The sequence below is a fragment of the Pseudorca crassidens genome, chromosome 12, assembly GCF_039906515.1.
Source record: "Pseudorca crassidens isolate mPseCra1 chromosome 12, mPseCra1.hap1, whole genome shotgun sequence".
Classification (NCBI taxonomy): Eukaryota; Metazoa; Chordata; class Mammalia; order Artiodactyla; family Delphinidae; genus Pseudorca; species Pseudorca crassidens.
Window position 1 is genome coordinate 26,744,909 of NC_090307.1, and position 15,477 is coordinate 26,760,385.

A 15,477-nucleotide genomic window follows, 5' to 3' on the forward strand; every position below is an offset into this window, starting at 1 on the left:
TTGATTTGTGTTAAACATTTTTGGCAGAAATTCTACAAAGGCAGGACGACTACAGTGGTCTTCTCAGGAAGCACATAATGTCAGTTTCTCACATTATTAATGGTGTTACTTTGATCATTTGGTTAAGGGGGTACCTGGCTGTTTTCTCCACTGTAAGAGTATCTTTTCTCCTTTGTAGTTAGTGGAGAATCTTAATTTGTGGGTGATTATTTGAGCCTGAGTGATTAAACAGTTGACCCTTGAATAGTGTGGGTTTGAACTGCATGGGTCCACTTATACTTGGATATTTTTCAGTAGTAGATACTATGGTGCTACACAGTTGCTGGTTGGTTGAATGCAAGGATGCAGATGAACCCTGGATGTGGAGTGTGGACTCTAAGTTATGCATGAATTAACCCCTGCATTGTTCAAGGGTCAACTGTACTGTTCCCCAACAATTTTTCATCAAATGGTTTTATCATGTGTTATGCATTTCTGTTATTTTTTCTTTTTGGTGCCCCAGATTTGGCTAGTTGGAACCCCTGGTTCACGTGTCCTTTTGTCCACCTGTGATCTGGTAAAACAATATGTTGGCTCACCTTGTATTTTGGCTGACCCAGTCCAGGTTTTGTTTAGTGCACTTTAGCTGCGCTCATAGCTATTGGAGTCTTGTTGCTTCTTGTTCGTTTTGGTGGGTGGTGCTAAGAAATATATGTGTATTTAAATTGCAAATTCATAATGACACCTCTGATTCCAAACCAACACAGGGTTCTTCCTGTCCTCCCATTCCATGTTTATAGCTCTTTTCTTCCATTTAAGAACCCTAATTTTTTTAAACATCAGCAATATATTTATACTGATTTGCTCAGTCCTATAACATGCACAGAATTATTTTGGAACTCATACCATTACCAACAACAAACCTACTAAGTAAAGTTCAAGATTTCCTTGCACTTCTTTTGTCCTTTGCATATATCCTATGGCAGGGCTAGAGTCAGCACTCTGCAGAAGTTGTCTTAGATTAGTTTGTGTTTGTATTCCATTTTAGGGCTGGTTTTGTTTAAGTTTGAATATATAAACCATTAACATGGTTCAAAGTCAAAACTAAGCTTGGGCAAGTTAGTAACTTCTCAGTGTCTCAATTTCCTCCTATGTAGGATTGCTGAGAAGTTTCAATGATGTAATAAAGACTACAGTGTTTAGCACAGTGCAGAACACCTACAGCATCCAATAAATATGAGCTGTTCTTATTTCCCTTCTTTCTTTATGAATTCCTCCCAGTCGCTTCTCTTGCTTTTTACTTTTCCTGGTCTGTGACCCCAGGCTATGCATGGGGTGGGGTAGGTGGGCAGGTGGAGGGAGGTACTTGTTACACAGTGATGGGTGGGAAGGAAGAGGGCACATCCTTTATGTTCCTACTATGTGCTTATCACTGCCAGGCATTCTCCTTAACTCAGCGAACCCTCACATCCCTGCAGGGTCTTTACAAGTATTCTTCCTCTTATACAGACGAAGAAATGGAGGCTTAGGATGATAAATGCTGTTGCCCAAGGTTACTCAGCTAATCCTGGACCCTGGACCTACCTCACCCTCACCACCTGGCTTTGCTTCCCCCACCTTCTGCACCTCCTTCACTTAGGACCCAAGTTCTAGCTCACTGAAGGGAAACCCCGCTCAGATTTGGGGAGCACATATAAGGAACAGAGCAGGCCTGGATCCAGCCGGAGCACCGTCTCTATGCCTTCCTCCATCTGTATCCCTCCCCAGTCTGGACCATGCTGACAGCTGGCCCTGTGGGAAAATGCAGTTCTCTCCAGTATGCCCAGTGGCAAGTCCTCTATGCATGCTAATCAGCAGCTAGCACTTGCCAGCAATTGGCTACAGTTCTGGGTTTAGTCTGGGTTTATTTTTTGTATTTATACCTTGTGTGCAGAGATAGCTGACTTGGAGTAGGAGCGGGGTCTGGAAAATGAGAGAAGCAAAGGAGCTAAAAGCTAGAAGCTGAGAGGGAATTCAGAGGTCATCTTTGCTATCCCTCTGCCTCCTGACAGGACTACACCTACGGGAGAGCAACGTTTAAAAGGGTAACACTGGGCAGTCTGGAGTACTACTGGCAGCTTTGGGAGATGGACCCAGCAGGGACTAGCAGGCCGATGTTGAAGAAGAGAAAATCGGGGCGGCGGGTGGGGAGGGGTGTAGTGGTATGTGATACACTGATTCTTTCATCCCAGATTGCCCAACTGTAGGCAGTAAAGTTTGAGGATTCGGGATTTCCCTGGTGGTCCAGTGGTTAAGACTTCGCCTTCTAATGCAGGGATGCAGGTTCAATCCCTGGTTGGGAATTTAAGATGTCTCGCGGCCAAAAAAACAAACAAACAAAAGAAGATTGAGGCCTCATCTTGCCTCCCTGCCCCACATATTGAAGAGAAACTTAAAACCAGAGAAGGCACTAGACCAAGGTCACACAGTGAATTTGAGGCAGAACCAGGACCAACACCTGGGCCTGGTGGCTGCCAGTCCTGAGCTCTCACAATGACATCTCAGAGGGAGCTAGCTAGGAGAGAGAGGTCTTCCCCTCCATCCACCATGTGTCCCATGGATGTCATAAACCACCTGAGAACTCTTCTGGTAGAATTCTCCACAAATTCTTGTTCATTGACTACTTATATCTCCCCTGGTTCTTTCCCCCTTTTCTTTCTGCTTCTCACTTTAAAGAAGATGGCTCTTCCAGCTCTGCTGTCACATCAGGGCTTGACATAGTAAGTGCTCAGTACACATTTGCCCTATGAAGATACAATGAATGGGGCAACTTGGCAACATCCTGTAAGGGTGAAGATTAGCACATGCCCTCAGACTGAGGAAGACCCCAGAGAAATGTTCACACACACGGCCACCAGGAGACATGCAGAAGGATGTTTATAGAGGTGCTCTTCACTATAATAAAATGTGCAAAACTACCTAAGTCTTCATGATCAGGAGAACAGAAAAATTAAATAGTGTTTTCACACAATGGAATACCACACAGCAGTGAAAAATGAATGACCTATATGTACATATGTTAACATGGCTACATCTCACAAACAGTGTGGAGTGGTAAAGCAAGTCATGAAGTGTCTGTAGAAGAACAGTAATACAAAGCTTTCAGCACATCAAAATCAGGAAAGTAGTAACCTTGGGGAGGGGGAGAAGTGGAATCAGATCAGAGAGGGTACACAGAGGGCTCCAAATCCTTCAATGATGTTTTATTTTTGAAGCTGAATGATGGGTAAAGGGGGTTGTATTATCCTTGATACCTTTTGTATGTCTGAAATATTTTATTCTAAAAATTTTTTTTAATGGAAAAAAGAATAAGTTAAAAAAAACTAAAAATGAAGTCCCATCCTATTGTCTTTAGCTTCCACACTATTCTTACCCACTCCCGTATTATCTTTAAACCACAGATATACCTTATACTCCACTGTATATATGATATAGCTCATGATAAACATATTTTAAAGGGAAAATATGCAAAAGGAAAGTCAGACATTGTAAGGTAAAGGAAAACATCTCCTGACTAAAGTTGCTGTGTAACTTGAAATTTCCTCCTCACTGACCAGTATAAATACTGGTAGCTCTTTGGCCATATATGCTGCTTCAGGATATAACAATGGAGATGGGCAATTAGAACATTTCATTGTATATAACCAAAGAGGAAGAAGATTTTGCCAGTGATTTAGGGCTTCCTTCCATCTACCCGTTCTTCAGAGTACATTTTCTCATATTTAAAAATAAATGCATGGGGCTTCCCTGGTGGCGCAGTGGTTGAGAGTCTGCCTGCCGATGCAGGGGCCACGGGTTTGTGTCCTGGTCCGGGAGGATCCCACATGCCGCAGAGCGGCTGGGCCCGTGAGCCATGACCGCTGAGCCTGCGCGTCCAGAACCTGTGTTCCGCAACGGTAGAGGCCACAACAGTGAGAGGCCCGTGTACCGCAAAAAAAAAAAATAATAATAATAAATAAATAAATAAATCTGGTTGTCTATAATAAAAAATAAATGCATGAATTGTTCCACGAAGAGTTATTTTAAGAAACCTGAAGTAAATAGTAACCTTCTTTTTTTAACATTTTCCTTCCTATGGTTTTAAGACTGAAAAAGCCCCTAACCATTAAAAAAGTTTTATGGATCAAATTTGGATTTTTGATTTTTAAAAAACTTTTTTTCTAAAAGGGAGGCAGCTTAACACTAAGTATCTGCCTAGATATGAATGATATTTTGAAGACTTACCAGTTTTTAATTGTCCATTGTTTCCTAAACTGTATTTTTAGTTTCATTTGCTCTCTCTTAGGGAATGAAGGATGGCAGCACGCCATGCATTAAAAGCTGTTTTGGTGGATCTCAGTGGCACACTTCACATTGAAGATACAGCTGTGCCAGGCGCACAGGAAGCTCTTCAAAGGCAAGCTATCCTCCATGTTCAGCTGACAAATATGTTTGTAGGTGCCGTGTTACCAAGGCAGATCATTAGCTGAATGGATGGCCTTAAGGTGGCATTTCACCAGTTTACCATATATACAGGAACTGCCTTCGGCTTAGCTAGAAGATGTATGCATTGTAATAATCTTCCAGACATGGTTCTCTAAGCCTTTTGTTAGGTTTGGCCTTTTGATTTAGTCTTTTTGTTCTTTATGTGTATCTTTTTCTAAGTCGGTAGTGTAAATTTGGGAATGAAAACTCGAGGCTCTGAAATGTGGAATAAGTAGCATTTGAAAAATCACAAATGAATCCTGGAATCACAAAACGAAACACACACATATACAAAGCCATAGTTCCGCTCACTCTTCTTCAGCTAAGATCTAACACTGAGTGTGCAGCTGCTCAAATAAAATTTAATTAAGGAACTTGAAACTTTAGAATTATTTCCATTAACTAAACTTAATGCTTTTGAAGGTTAGAGATTGTCTTACATTTCTGATGCGTCACCACAAGTCTAGATACAAAATACATAATGAAAGCTTGGTAAAGTGAACTGAATGTGTTCCTCAAAAAAGTACTCCTCAGTACAACAGAACTAGTAATGTTATTAAGCATCTCATCTTCAAATAATTTAGAGGAGTTTTCAAAATCAACAATAGCGTGTGGTGCTTCATCATTTTCAAACCTTACAATATTCACATAGTATGCTGTTGTTCAGGAAATCTAGTGACTAGTATCACAGTGCCAGGTATTACGGCAAGAGATCAACACTGACTTGGCACGCTCTCAAGGAGCTTACTCTCCATTTGGGGCTTCAGTGAGTGTGAAGAGATTTTAGATCTGGTAGGTGTCATTTGGAAGCTGTTGACTTAGCCAGCAGTCATGACATTCATTTTACAGGTGGACAACAATATGTTTAAAGCCTGAAGTAAATCAGTTGGAGACGGGGACTTTCTCTTGACTCCTTGCCATGGTCTCTCTCAGACCTTCTAGGGAAAAGGATGTCTGTCGGTCAGTCTCCTCTCCTGTTGGACAAGAGCTTTTACTGCTTCAAAGATGAGCTTTCTGCTCTGGATGGAAAGAAGAATCTTATTTCTGGTGAACAATGAATGACATCTCTAAGTACCTCTGTAAACTATGAGCCGGCCATTCTGGAGGGGCAGGAGCCTACAGATTGTTCTCTCACTGACACTGGCAGGTTTCCATCCCAGAGAGATTGCTATACTGTCACTGCCAGTTTTCGTCTCTATAGAAACAAACAGACTAAGGGAAGTTGAGGGACTAGCAAAAAGAAAAGGTTTTTAAAATGCTCGTTGAAAATGATATGATCATTTCAGTACTTAGACTTGTTCATTTTTAAGGTAATAGTTACGTTGAAGTATTCAGTTTCTTTTGAGAGATGAACTACCAAATTTAATGTGTTTTTCAGAAAATCTACCATACAGGTATTATAGAGATAATCATGATTATAATGAACTATTTAATCATATAAATCTATGAATGCTCTGAGTGAATTCTTAAAAATCTCTTTTCTGTTTTATTTGCTTGCTTATTTTAAATTATGGATAGTGCTTTATGCCTTATGTCTATTTGGGGCAGGTATAAGATAAAAAGCAACAGGGTATTAATATAAAAATTTTAATTGTAGGTAAATTATTTTTAGGTTAAAGCACTTTAGGACCAAGAAAATAATTTTTGTTTTGAAAGAAAGCTGGATTATCATGAATTCTTTCTCTGATACCTGATTGCCAGTTTAGGTTCCAAAAGCAGATTATGGAATCAAAAGTAGTTCAAAGGGAAAACACATTCCAGTCTGTAAAGATGGAATGTTTCTTTCTCCAAGTAGTTTCTGTTTGTAAACTTAGTAGCACATTAGGGCTTAGCCAGTGTCTAATTGGCTAAGAGGAAGGAAGAACTCTTGAGGTGTCCTCTGTTCTTTTAGTATAGGGGGTCAGACCCTGTCTAGGACATAGGCTGGAGTTCTTGTCACAGCCCTACTGCTGCCCAGCTGTGTACAGCTGAGCCCAGTCATTAATCCTCTAGGCCTGAGTTTTCTCATCTTCAGAAGGTTACACTAGTAGATAATCTCTAAGATAACTTTCACCTCTCATATTCTCTGAGTATGGTGGTTACTAAGTGTTGAGTTTTTTTGTTTTATTTTTGTTTTTTACTTCTTTACTAAAACCCTGTAGTAAAATTCAGTTAAAGTATAGAAGGCCCTTGAAAGGGTAGACTTTACAGCCTTTGGAGATGAAGCAGTCCACAGGGTGTGGATAATCTGTAAGCAATTTTGAATAGATTATAAAACCTACTAGCCATAAAAACACTTACTCAGTGACTTACCCTTAATTTTCTGACCTTTGGCAAGTGCTACCAAATTAGGTTTTATGGAGCTAGAATGTACAAGTTGCCTATTGACACCTGAATTTTACTTTTCCAGGTTACGTGCTACTTCTGTAATGGTTAGGTTTGTGACCAATACAACCAAAGAGAGCAAGAAAGACCTCTTGGAAAGATTGAAGAAATTGCAGTTTGATATCTCTGAAGATGAAATATTCACTTCTCTGACTGCAGCCAGAAACTTGGTAGAGCAGAAACAAGTCCGACCCATGCTGCTGGTTGATGATCGGGCCCTACCTGATTTTAAAGGTAAGAGAAATTTGGAAAGATTTAAAAATTGGTTCTTCATATCTGCTTATAAATCATTCTTAAAACTGGATGTTTAGAAGTATTTAGTCAGATTTCCTCTGTCATCAGTAGTTTGAATCTAAATTGGTGTTTCTCAAATCTGTTTTGACTGCACTCCAAAATAAGTGAAACACATTACATAGAAATCCAGGATGTATGTATGTGTATTTGTATATGTTAAACAGTACTCTTACTTGTGAGATGTACTCTATTTTCCATTTGGTTTACTTAACTGTGTGACTTTGATACTGCTTAGAGTCCTCCAGATTAGTTTCAAAATCTACTAATGGATCATGGCCCACAGTTTGAAAAAACACAGGTTAAGATTTCTTTGAGTATTATAATCGTCATTCCTGGAGCCATGGTATTAGTTTGATTATATGAGATAAACCAAGGTCAACTTGTTTAAAAATAGATTTCATTCTGTATGGTTTGAAGTTTTTGCAATGACCATGAAATATTTTCAATCAAGAGAAAATAAAACTTTTCTCTTTGGAAAAATTAACAAACTGGAAAAATATCCTTGTGTTATGAAGGTTTGCCACACTGCTTTTTGTAGGTGATACTCAGAGTGAAATACACAATATAGAAAAAGTGGGTATAAATACATCATTACAAAACCATGTAATGATTAGAGAACTTCAGCATGGATATATAGTTAGGCAGAACCTCAAAACTTATACTATCAGGAAATATAACTGTATATCAATCAGAATTTGCAAAAAACAGAAACCAACTTTGGGTGAATTAAACAGAAAGTAAATTTATTAAAAGATCTGACTAGGGCTTCCCTGGTGGCGCAGTGGTTGAGAGTCCGCCTGCCAGTGCAGGGGACACGGGTTCGTGTCCCGGTCCGGGAAGATCCCACATGCCGCAGAGCGGCTGGGCCTGTGAGCCATGGCCGCTGAGCCTGCACGTCCGGAGCCTGTGCTCTGCAACAGGAGAGGCCACAACAGTGAGAGGCCCATGTACCAAAAAAAAAAAGATCTGACTGCTGACAGGATATAAAATGGCACAACTCCTGCAGAGAGGAATTTGGCAGTAGCTCTCAAAATTGCATGTGAAGCAGTACTGCCTCTTGTAGGAATCTACCTCCAAGATGCAGTAACAAAAATGTGCAAGGACATATGAATAAGGTAGGTTGTTCATTATGACCTTATTTGTAATAAGAAAAGATTGGAAACAGCCCAAATGTTCATTGGAAGAGACTGATTAAAACTATGAAATGTCCACAAAATGGAATGCTTTGTAGCTGAAAGATAAGTAATGGCGAATTCTATATCCTGATAAGAGTGATCTTCATAGGATATATTAAGTGAAAAAATTATATGGTATAGAAAACCTTACACACTTTTATCTGTGTAAGAAAATGAGAGGAAAATGGATATAAATGTATTTGTCTTATATTTGTGGAAGGAAGCTGAAGGATGATAAATGAAAAACTAGTAAAAATGGTTATCTAAAGGGGGAGGGTGGGAAGAGGAGAGGTGATTTCTCTAAAAGTACGTTATTATCTAGTTTTGACTTTGGAACCATGTGAATATTTTACATATTTAAAAGGCAATTAAAAAGTTAAAAACAAACCAATCCCTGAAAACCAAAAACAGATTGAAACAAATGAACTCTATATAAAGTTGGTGACATAACCACTCAGAGAAAAGAATTACTTCAGATGACTTTAAAATTCAGTATTTTGACAGTTCATTCATGGGGGGATCAATTCTAAGGATGAAAGAACTGCAAAGAAATCTAAAACTGCATTCAGTAGTATTAGTGTTATTAGTAGTGTTGATATTATTTTGTAATTATAGATGTATTATACGATAAAGTAGTAGTTACGCTAGTATTGTTAGTACTCCAGATTTTAAGTGTAAGTGAAAAGAGATAGAAATATAAAAATCAGATGAGGTATGTATTAATTTTGAATTAAAATATTATCAACTCCCTTGTTCTCTCAAAAAGTACATATTATCTAGATCTCCTACTAAAAAGGCATAGAAGCAGTGAAGCACAGTGGTCAGACTGGTGTCTACTATGGTTTCCCACTTTAGTTCCTTGGAGAAATGGGTGATTCCATTTCTCCAAGGAACTGGAGAAATGGGCAGGCGTTGTATGAGTCTGGGATAACTAATTGTTAGCAAGGAAACTATCGAAAACTAATAAGGTCATGCCTAAAGGACACTGAAGCCAATTTGAAGCCATAGTTGGAGCATCAAAAAATACTGATTGCAATAGATTGCAATGCATCATACGTATAAAAAGTTCAAAATGATATTCATCCCACAAAACTCATTGGTCACTACGGAAAATTGTTAGGGAAGTAACTCATTCTGAAAATGGATAAACGAAACAAGCCTTTCCTATTTTAACTATATTTTATAGTAACTAAACATTTGATGAGGGTAAGTTCTTTATAGAAGAATTATAGCTAGTAAATGCAAAAGGAATGCCAGAATTAGAAAATCACCATTTGGCAAACCCTAGTGACAAAGTGAGAGAGTGGCATGGACATATATACACTACCAAACGTAAAATAGATAGCCAGTGGGAAGCAGCGGCATAGCACAGGGAGATCAGCTTGGTGCTTTGTGACCACCTAGAGGGGTAGGATAGGGAGGGTGGGAGGGAGGGAGACACAAGAGGGAAGAGATATGGGGATATATGTATGTGTATAACTGATTCACTTTGTTATAAAGCAGAAACTAACACACCATTGTAAAGCAATTATACTCTAATAAAGATGTTAAAAAAAAAACAAAAAAAACCAAACCCTAGTGAAATAGGCAACAATATCAATAGATTTTAAACACATTAGGTGAAGAGTTGATGGGGAACTTCAAAATGGAGGAATCAGGCTGACACCACTTGAACCTATTGATCAGTCTTAACATCACTGCAAGTAGAACACACAGAACTCTTGTGCTTCGTGATGTGATATAATTGGAAATTCATGGCATTGCCTATAAGTACTCTTGCCTAGTAATTGAATGTGAACTTATGAAGCCTCTAGATTCAATTACTGGTTTATAGGAAATAATAAGAGTAAAGGAATAAATTAAATAATATCACAAGCAATCAGCCAAATCCAGAATGTGGGACCTTTTCCAAGATTAATGATCTAGTTGCTCCAGTAAGTGGAGAGGAATGTTGCTATAGAATGAGAGGTAAAGGATAACAATCAAATACAATATATGGACCTTGTTGGGTGCCAATTACACATCAGATGTGAAAAGACATTTTGAGACATTTGGGGAGATTCAAATGTGGACTAGATATTGAGTGATATTAAAGAATTATTTTAACTTTGTTGGTGTAATAATGTTAAGGTGGGTTTTTTTTTAGGTCTTTATCAGTTAACGATATGTACTGAAATATGAAAGGGTGAGATGATACTGGAATATACTTAAAAGACTTTAAAATATGTAGAGAATGGTAAATAAGATTGGCAAAACGCTGATGACTGCTAAAGCTGGGTGATGGGTACATCAGGGCTCATTATGAGCTAGTCTTTCTACTTTTTAATATTTTTTGAATGTCCATGACAAAAAGAAAAAAGCCTGTAGCCCACAGAACTAACTGCCCAGGGGAGCTGGAGGTTCGCCTCGGGGGCTGTGCGCTGAGGAGCGGCGTGCGACATCTCATGCAGAGCTGATCCGGTGCCCTCAGTGTCCCTGCTGAACACTGACCTCTGCAGCTTGCCTATTCACGCCAGTAGCACTGGAGATTGGAAGTTCCAGCTAGCACTGCTGCCTCAGAATTTCCAGTGAGGTTCTCCCTGCTACTTTATCTTCCTAGCTCCCAGTTTAAAGCCCGGGGTTGGGGGGGTGCTTTTGATTGGCAGAACCTCTGTCTCAGGCCAGTACCCATAGCTGCAGAGGCTGGAAAATAAGTATCTGGTGTTTTCACCCTCTCAGGAGAGGGTGAGCTCCGCTCCTCACTAAGCCTTATGAGCTAGTGGATTCCCTAATTATGAAAATGGTATTCAGAAACTGGGCTACGAAAAACAATGACAAATACATTCTACAATCAGTGTATTTATATTTCTGAGTTAGCTGAAGTACTACAAAACAATTTTTTATTCAGATTTTTTACTTTATTTGAAGAAAGTTTCTAGTTGTGCAGTAGTGAGCTGGAGTTGACATATATAAGCACAATCTCTGGTCTGGAAGAAATCTTTATTTGATGTAAGACTAAACTTGCAACATGTTTATATACATGAAAATACCCAAAGTAGGTAGGTTTTTGAAGGGAATGGAAATATCTTGGCTAATATTGAATATCTTAGCCAGTGGTAGATGGAGATAATAAAAAGAACACATAAAACTCCAACTCTTAACTGTAGCCATTGATTTTATTTTCTTCCTTTAACAAACTTTAACCAATTACTGGATACTCATGGCTGCTGGTAAGGAGGAAATTGGATATCTTGGGTATCTGCTTTTTCTACTTCTTCCCCTCACATTTTGGTAGAATCGATAATGAGAATGCTTAAAGGCAGGCAATAAGAGAGGCAAATAGGAATCGGCATATGGATAATGCACAGACACTTCAATCAGTTTTAATAACTGTGATGGTGGAAGTACTTGTTTGGTTCTTGATCTAAAGTCTTGTCATCAGGTACCAAGGCCTTAAAACATGCTTTAATTATAGAACAATATTTGTGAAACTAGAAGTGGATTAGGTATTATTGTAGAAAACTATAGACCCTACAGTGCATTCCATATTTATCATGATGGTGTTAGCCTCAGCTGTATCACCTAGAGAGTCTATAATTTCCCTTGCCTGTTAGGTTTTCAGTCCCTCATCAGTTGCTATTGATCTGATAGCTCATAGAGAACTGTGGCTCTTCTTGTTGATTTTAATCAGTAAAGCTTTTTGAAGTTAGAAATTGTTGCTTGTTTGAGAACATCAGGTTACAAGTTTCAGTTTAGATCTTCTAGTTATTCAGTAGCTGTAAGACCATGCAAAAGGAATATACAGAAATACTAGGAGACCTTTTTTTTTTTTTAAGTTATAGCTGATACTTTCAAAGTACACTGGGCAGGATAATCTCTTAAACTTCAGATTATTGGCTACAGCAAAAATTTGTACTTGATTGACTAAAACTACTTTATCATAAAATGTGACATTACTGTTAATTGCATTTTTCAATAATTTTTTCTTTCCATTCCCAGGAATACAAACAAGTGATCCTAATGCTGTGGTCATAGGATTGGCACCAGACCATTTTCATTATCAAATTCTGAATCAAGCATTCCGGTAAGTCTTTAGCTGTTTATTTTTCATGTGATCATATACTCCCTTCTTCTCTTCTTGTCTTTGTTGTGTAAGGTTATACATAATTTACTTTCCGGCCACCTAGATTGTAGGTGTACAGATATCTTAAAGATCACTTCAAGATCAACATTAAATATTTATTACTGTCTTCCTTAGTTTTTTAAAAATAATCAGTATGTTAAAACGTGATGATCACTGGGGTTTTTCTCGTTCATAGGATCAATATTCTGGGGCAGAAATTCATAATCAAATTGTAAATCTAAAGCTAGGAGTTTTATCTTTTATTATCACTCCTGTGATTCTTCACTGACTATGATCTCTGAAGGAAAATAAGATCCAGGCTAATTCACCCAAAACAGTAAATGTGATTCTTCCTCCAGAGAGAATCCAGGCTATCGGAAAAAGTTGGCACGTTTGACCACACTTTCAAAGAAATTATTCGACGAGTGATAATGGTAGTCTGATCTGTGATTGTGGCAGTAGGGATGAAGAAAATGAGATTCTGGTATTGTCAACATGACTTGATGGACAGTTGGGTCAAGGGGGTGAAGAAGAACAGTGAGTCAGCATGTAGATATCTAACCTAAGTGCCTGTGATAGAGAACACTCCCTGTGTGGGTTCAGGAGGTGATGAGTAGGGTGGGGCTCTTTGAACTGTGGGCTATATAAGTGGAGGGGTTCCAATAGCTGTTGGTAGAAATTGAGGAACCACAACTAACATGTAAAATGTTATAAATCTTCAATTGTGTGTGCATTTTACCTGTATGAACTTTTTACTGCTACTTCCAAAAGGCAGACTGCATACTGGTTCTCATACTTCCTAAACTAAATTGGATCAGAATTTATTCGCAAGTCTACTCTAGAGTGAGATTGTGATTTTTTTCCCCTTGGATTTTTCATTTTTTATAGATTTTTCATTTTTCATCTTGCCTTTTGCTTCTTGTTGAACATTAAACAGTGTAACTTGCCTTTAAATTTATGACAAGTTAAGTAGTCCTACATACTGCATAGATGTACATTGAACTAACTTTAAAAAGAATTTCTTTAATATCTTGGTAAATTTTTGGAATTTAACATCATTTTCTTACCAGTATGAAGATATTCAAGAATCATTCTAACTTATACTTGATGTAGAATTCACTTCTTGATGTATATGTTCTAGAATCAAAATGTTAAAACTCACTACAAGGTTCACACATCTGGGCACATTATTTGATCTTGAAGATGGCTACCCTGTGTACAATCTATGTGGCCAGAAATAGCCCTTTGGGAACAGTCACCTTTTTTCCATTTGCACATTAATTTTAGATCCTCGGTTATGAAAACTATGGCTACTGAATGTACTTTTATTTGTGACTCTCTTAGTTACTGTGACAGTCAAGCTTTTGTTTAAATAAAAACAAATTCACTTTTTATAATTGCTCAGTAGACATTATTTCCCAGAGATCCACTGTTGTGCCAGATTGCTTGAGTATTAAAATTTCTTCACCTACTTCAGTTTTCTACTCTAGCTTCTTGGGGGACAGGGGGCAAAGGGATTATCTCACCAGCTCCTTAAGGTTTATAACTATAACCAAAACCAGTTTTCATTTGAAATAGAGAACCTGCTATTATATCTTACTTCCAGATTTACCCCCTGCTACATTTTATTCATTTCTGAACCACAGAATTCAAGGAGAAGGTATTGATTGATTTTAGCTGGTAATTTGGGAAGGACCTAATATTTAATAGGAAGTTGGGAGGTCTCTGTCTTAGATAAATACTAGACTCAGGGTAATAAAAATGTGTGTTGATGTAATACTGACTTTGTAATTGTTTGCATGCTGTCTAATTAGCACACTTCCCTAACCATATTGATTTTTTTCAACACTACATTTTAAAGCATTACAGTGCACTTATAAGTCAACTCTAATTTCACAAATGCCCTTAACAGCTGGGTGGAAAGTTAACAAAAGGATTTTAGGTCTTGCCCTTCTTTGCATATTGATGTCTCCACAGAAACTATGCCTTCCAACCAATGACTACAGCTGTTTGGGTTGTGACATCTCAAATGCACCGCCAATTAGTTAAATTACTATTCAGGTTCTTAATGAGGATAAACATTGGATTTTAAACCCCGTTGCATATCTGCCTTGAATACCAGCTTTAGGGGCATATTGCCTTCAGGCAGATACATGAACCTTCCACATTACACTCCTCTTATTTACTGTATTTTGAGTGGGTAGCCCCCCTGACATGCATAGTATGCTCTGTCTACAAAAGTGTCTTAAATGTCTGAATAAAATTGAAAACACTGAATTTTAAAGAATTGATTTTGGAGAAGGATGTGAACCACTTATAGGGGATAGATGTGATTTGGGCTTGGGTTCTATGAAACGTTCAAATCCTGAGAACCATGGATGGCTTTTTACCTTTTACCTAATACTAAAAGGTACAAAGTGTAATATAATGGATACCCATATGCCTGTCAATTGGTTTAAGAAACACAAGTTATCAACACGTTTGATAACCCCTGTGTATCCCTCCTCAGTTTTGTCAGCCAAGACCCAAAAGTAATCAGGATTGTGAATTTCTGTTTATCATTGTCTTGCATTTCTTTATACTTGTAACACATACGTAGGTATTTCTAGACTATATGTAGTATTATCTTGCATGTTTTATACTTTATGTGTGCATCAGTTTGCTTTCTTCCCTAGAAGTAATGTATGATTCATCAATATGAATGCCTATAACTCCATTCATTTTCACAGTTGTAGTACTAGCTTGTAGCAAGGTCTTTTTTCATCTTCTGACCTGTTAGGGAAAAAAAAGCATGAGCATTTCAGTAAGGGACCAATTTTAATTAAATTCTATTCAGAGAAAGCCTACCTGGGCAAGCAGATCACTTAATCTAAATGAACTTGGTATTAACAAGACTAAAAAATATCTAACCTCAAAATTAATACATCCTCCCAGAATAGACGCAAAGGTAGAGAATGGACTTGAGGACGGGGCCGTAGGGTAGGGTAAGCTGGAACGAAGTGAAAGAGTGGCATTGACATGACCAAATGTAAAATAGATAGCTAGTGGGAAGCAGCTGCA

At 38.1% G+C, this 15,477-nt stretch overlaps 1 protein-coding gene across 9 annotated transcripts in view; it reads left to right on the top strand.

Moving 5' to 3' along the window:
- Nucleotides 1-15,477, top strand: part of HDHD2 (haloacid dehalogenase like hydrolase domain containing 2) — a 54,338-nt gene that overhangs the window by 7,863 nt on the left and 30,998 nt on the right. For all 9 annotated transcript variants that reach the window (XM_067699179.1, XM_067699171.1, XM_067699170.1 and 6 more), the window contains 3 exons: nucleotides 4,304-4,419; nucleotides 6,877-7,080; nucleotides 12,294-12,378. In XM_067699179.1, the coding sequence (XP_067555280.1) occupies nucleotides 4,314-4,419; nucleotides 6,877-7,080; nucleotides 12,294-12,378 (395 nt within the window). In that variant the 5' untranslated portion in view covers nucleotides 4,304-4,313. The remainder of the gene's footprint in view (nucleotides 1-4,303; nucleotides 4,420-6,876; nucleotides 7,081-12,293; nucleotides 12,379-15,477) is intronic.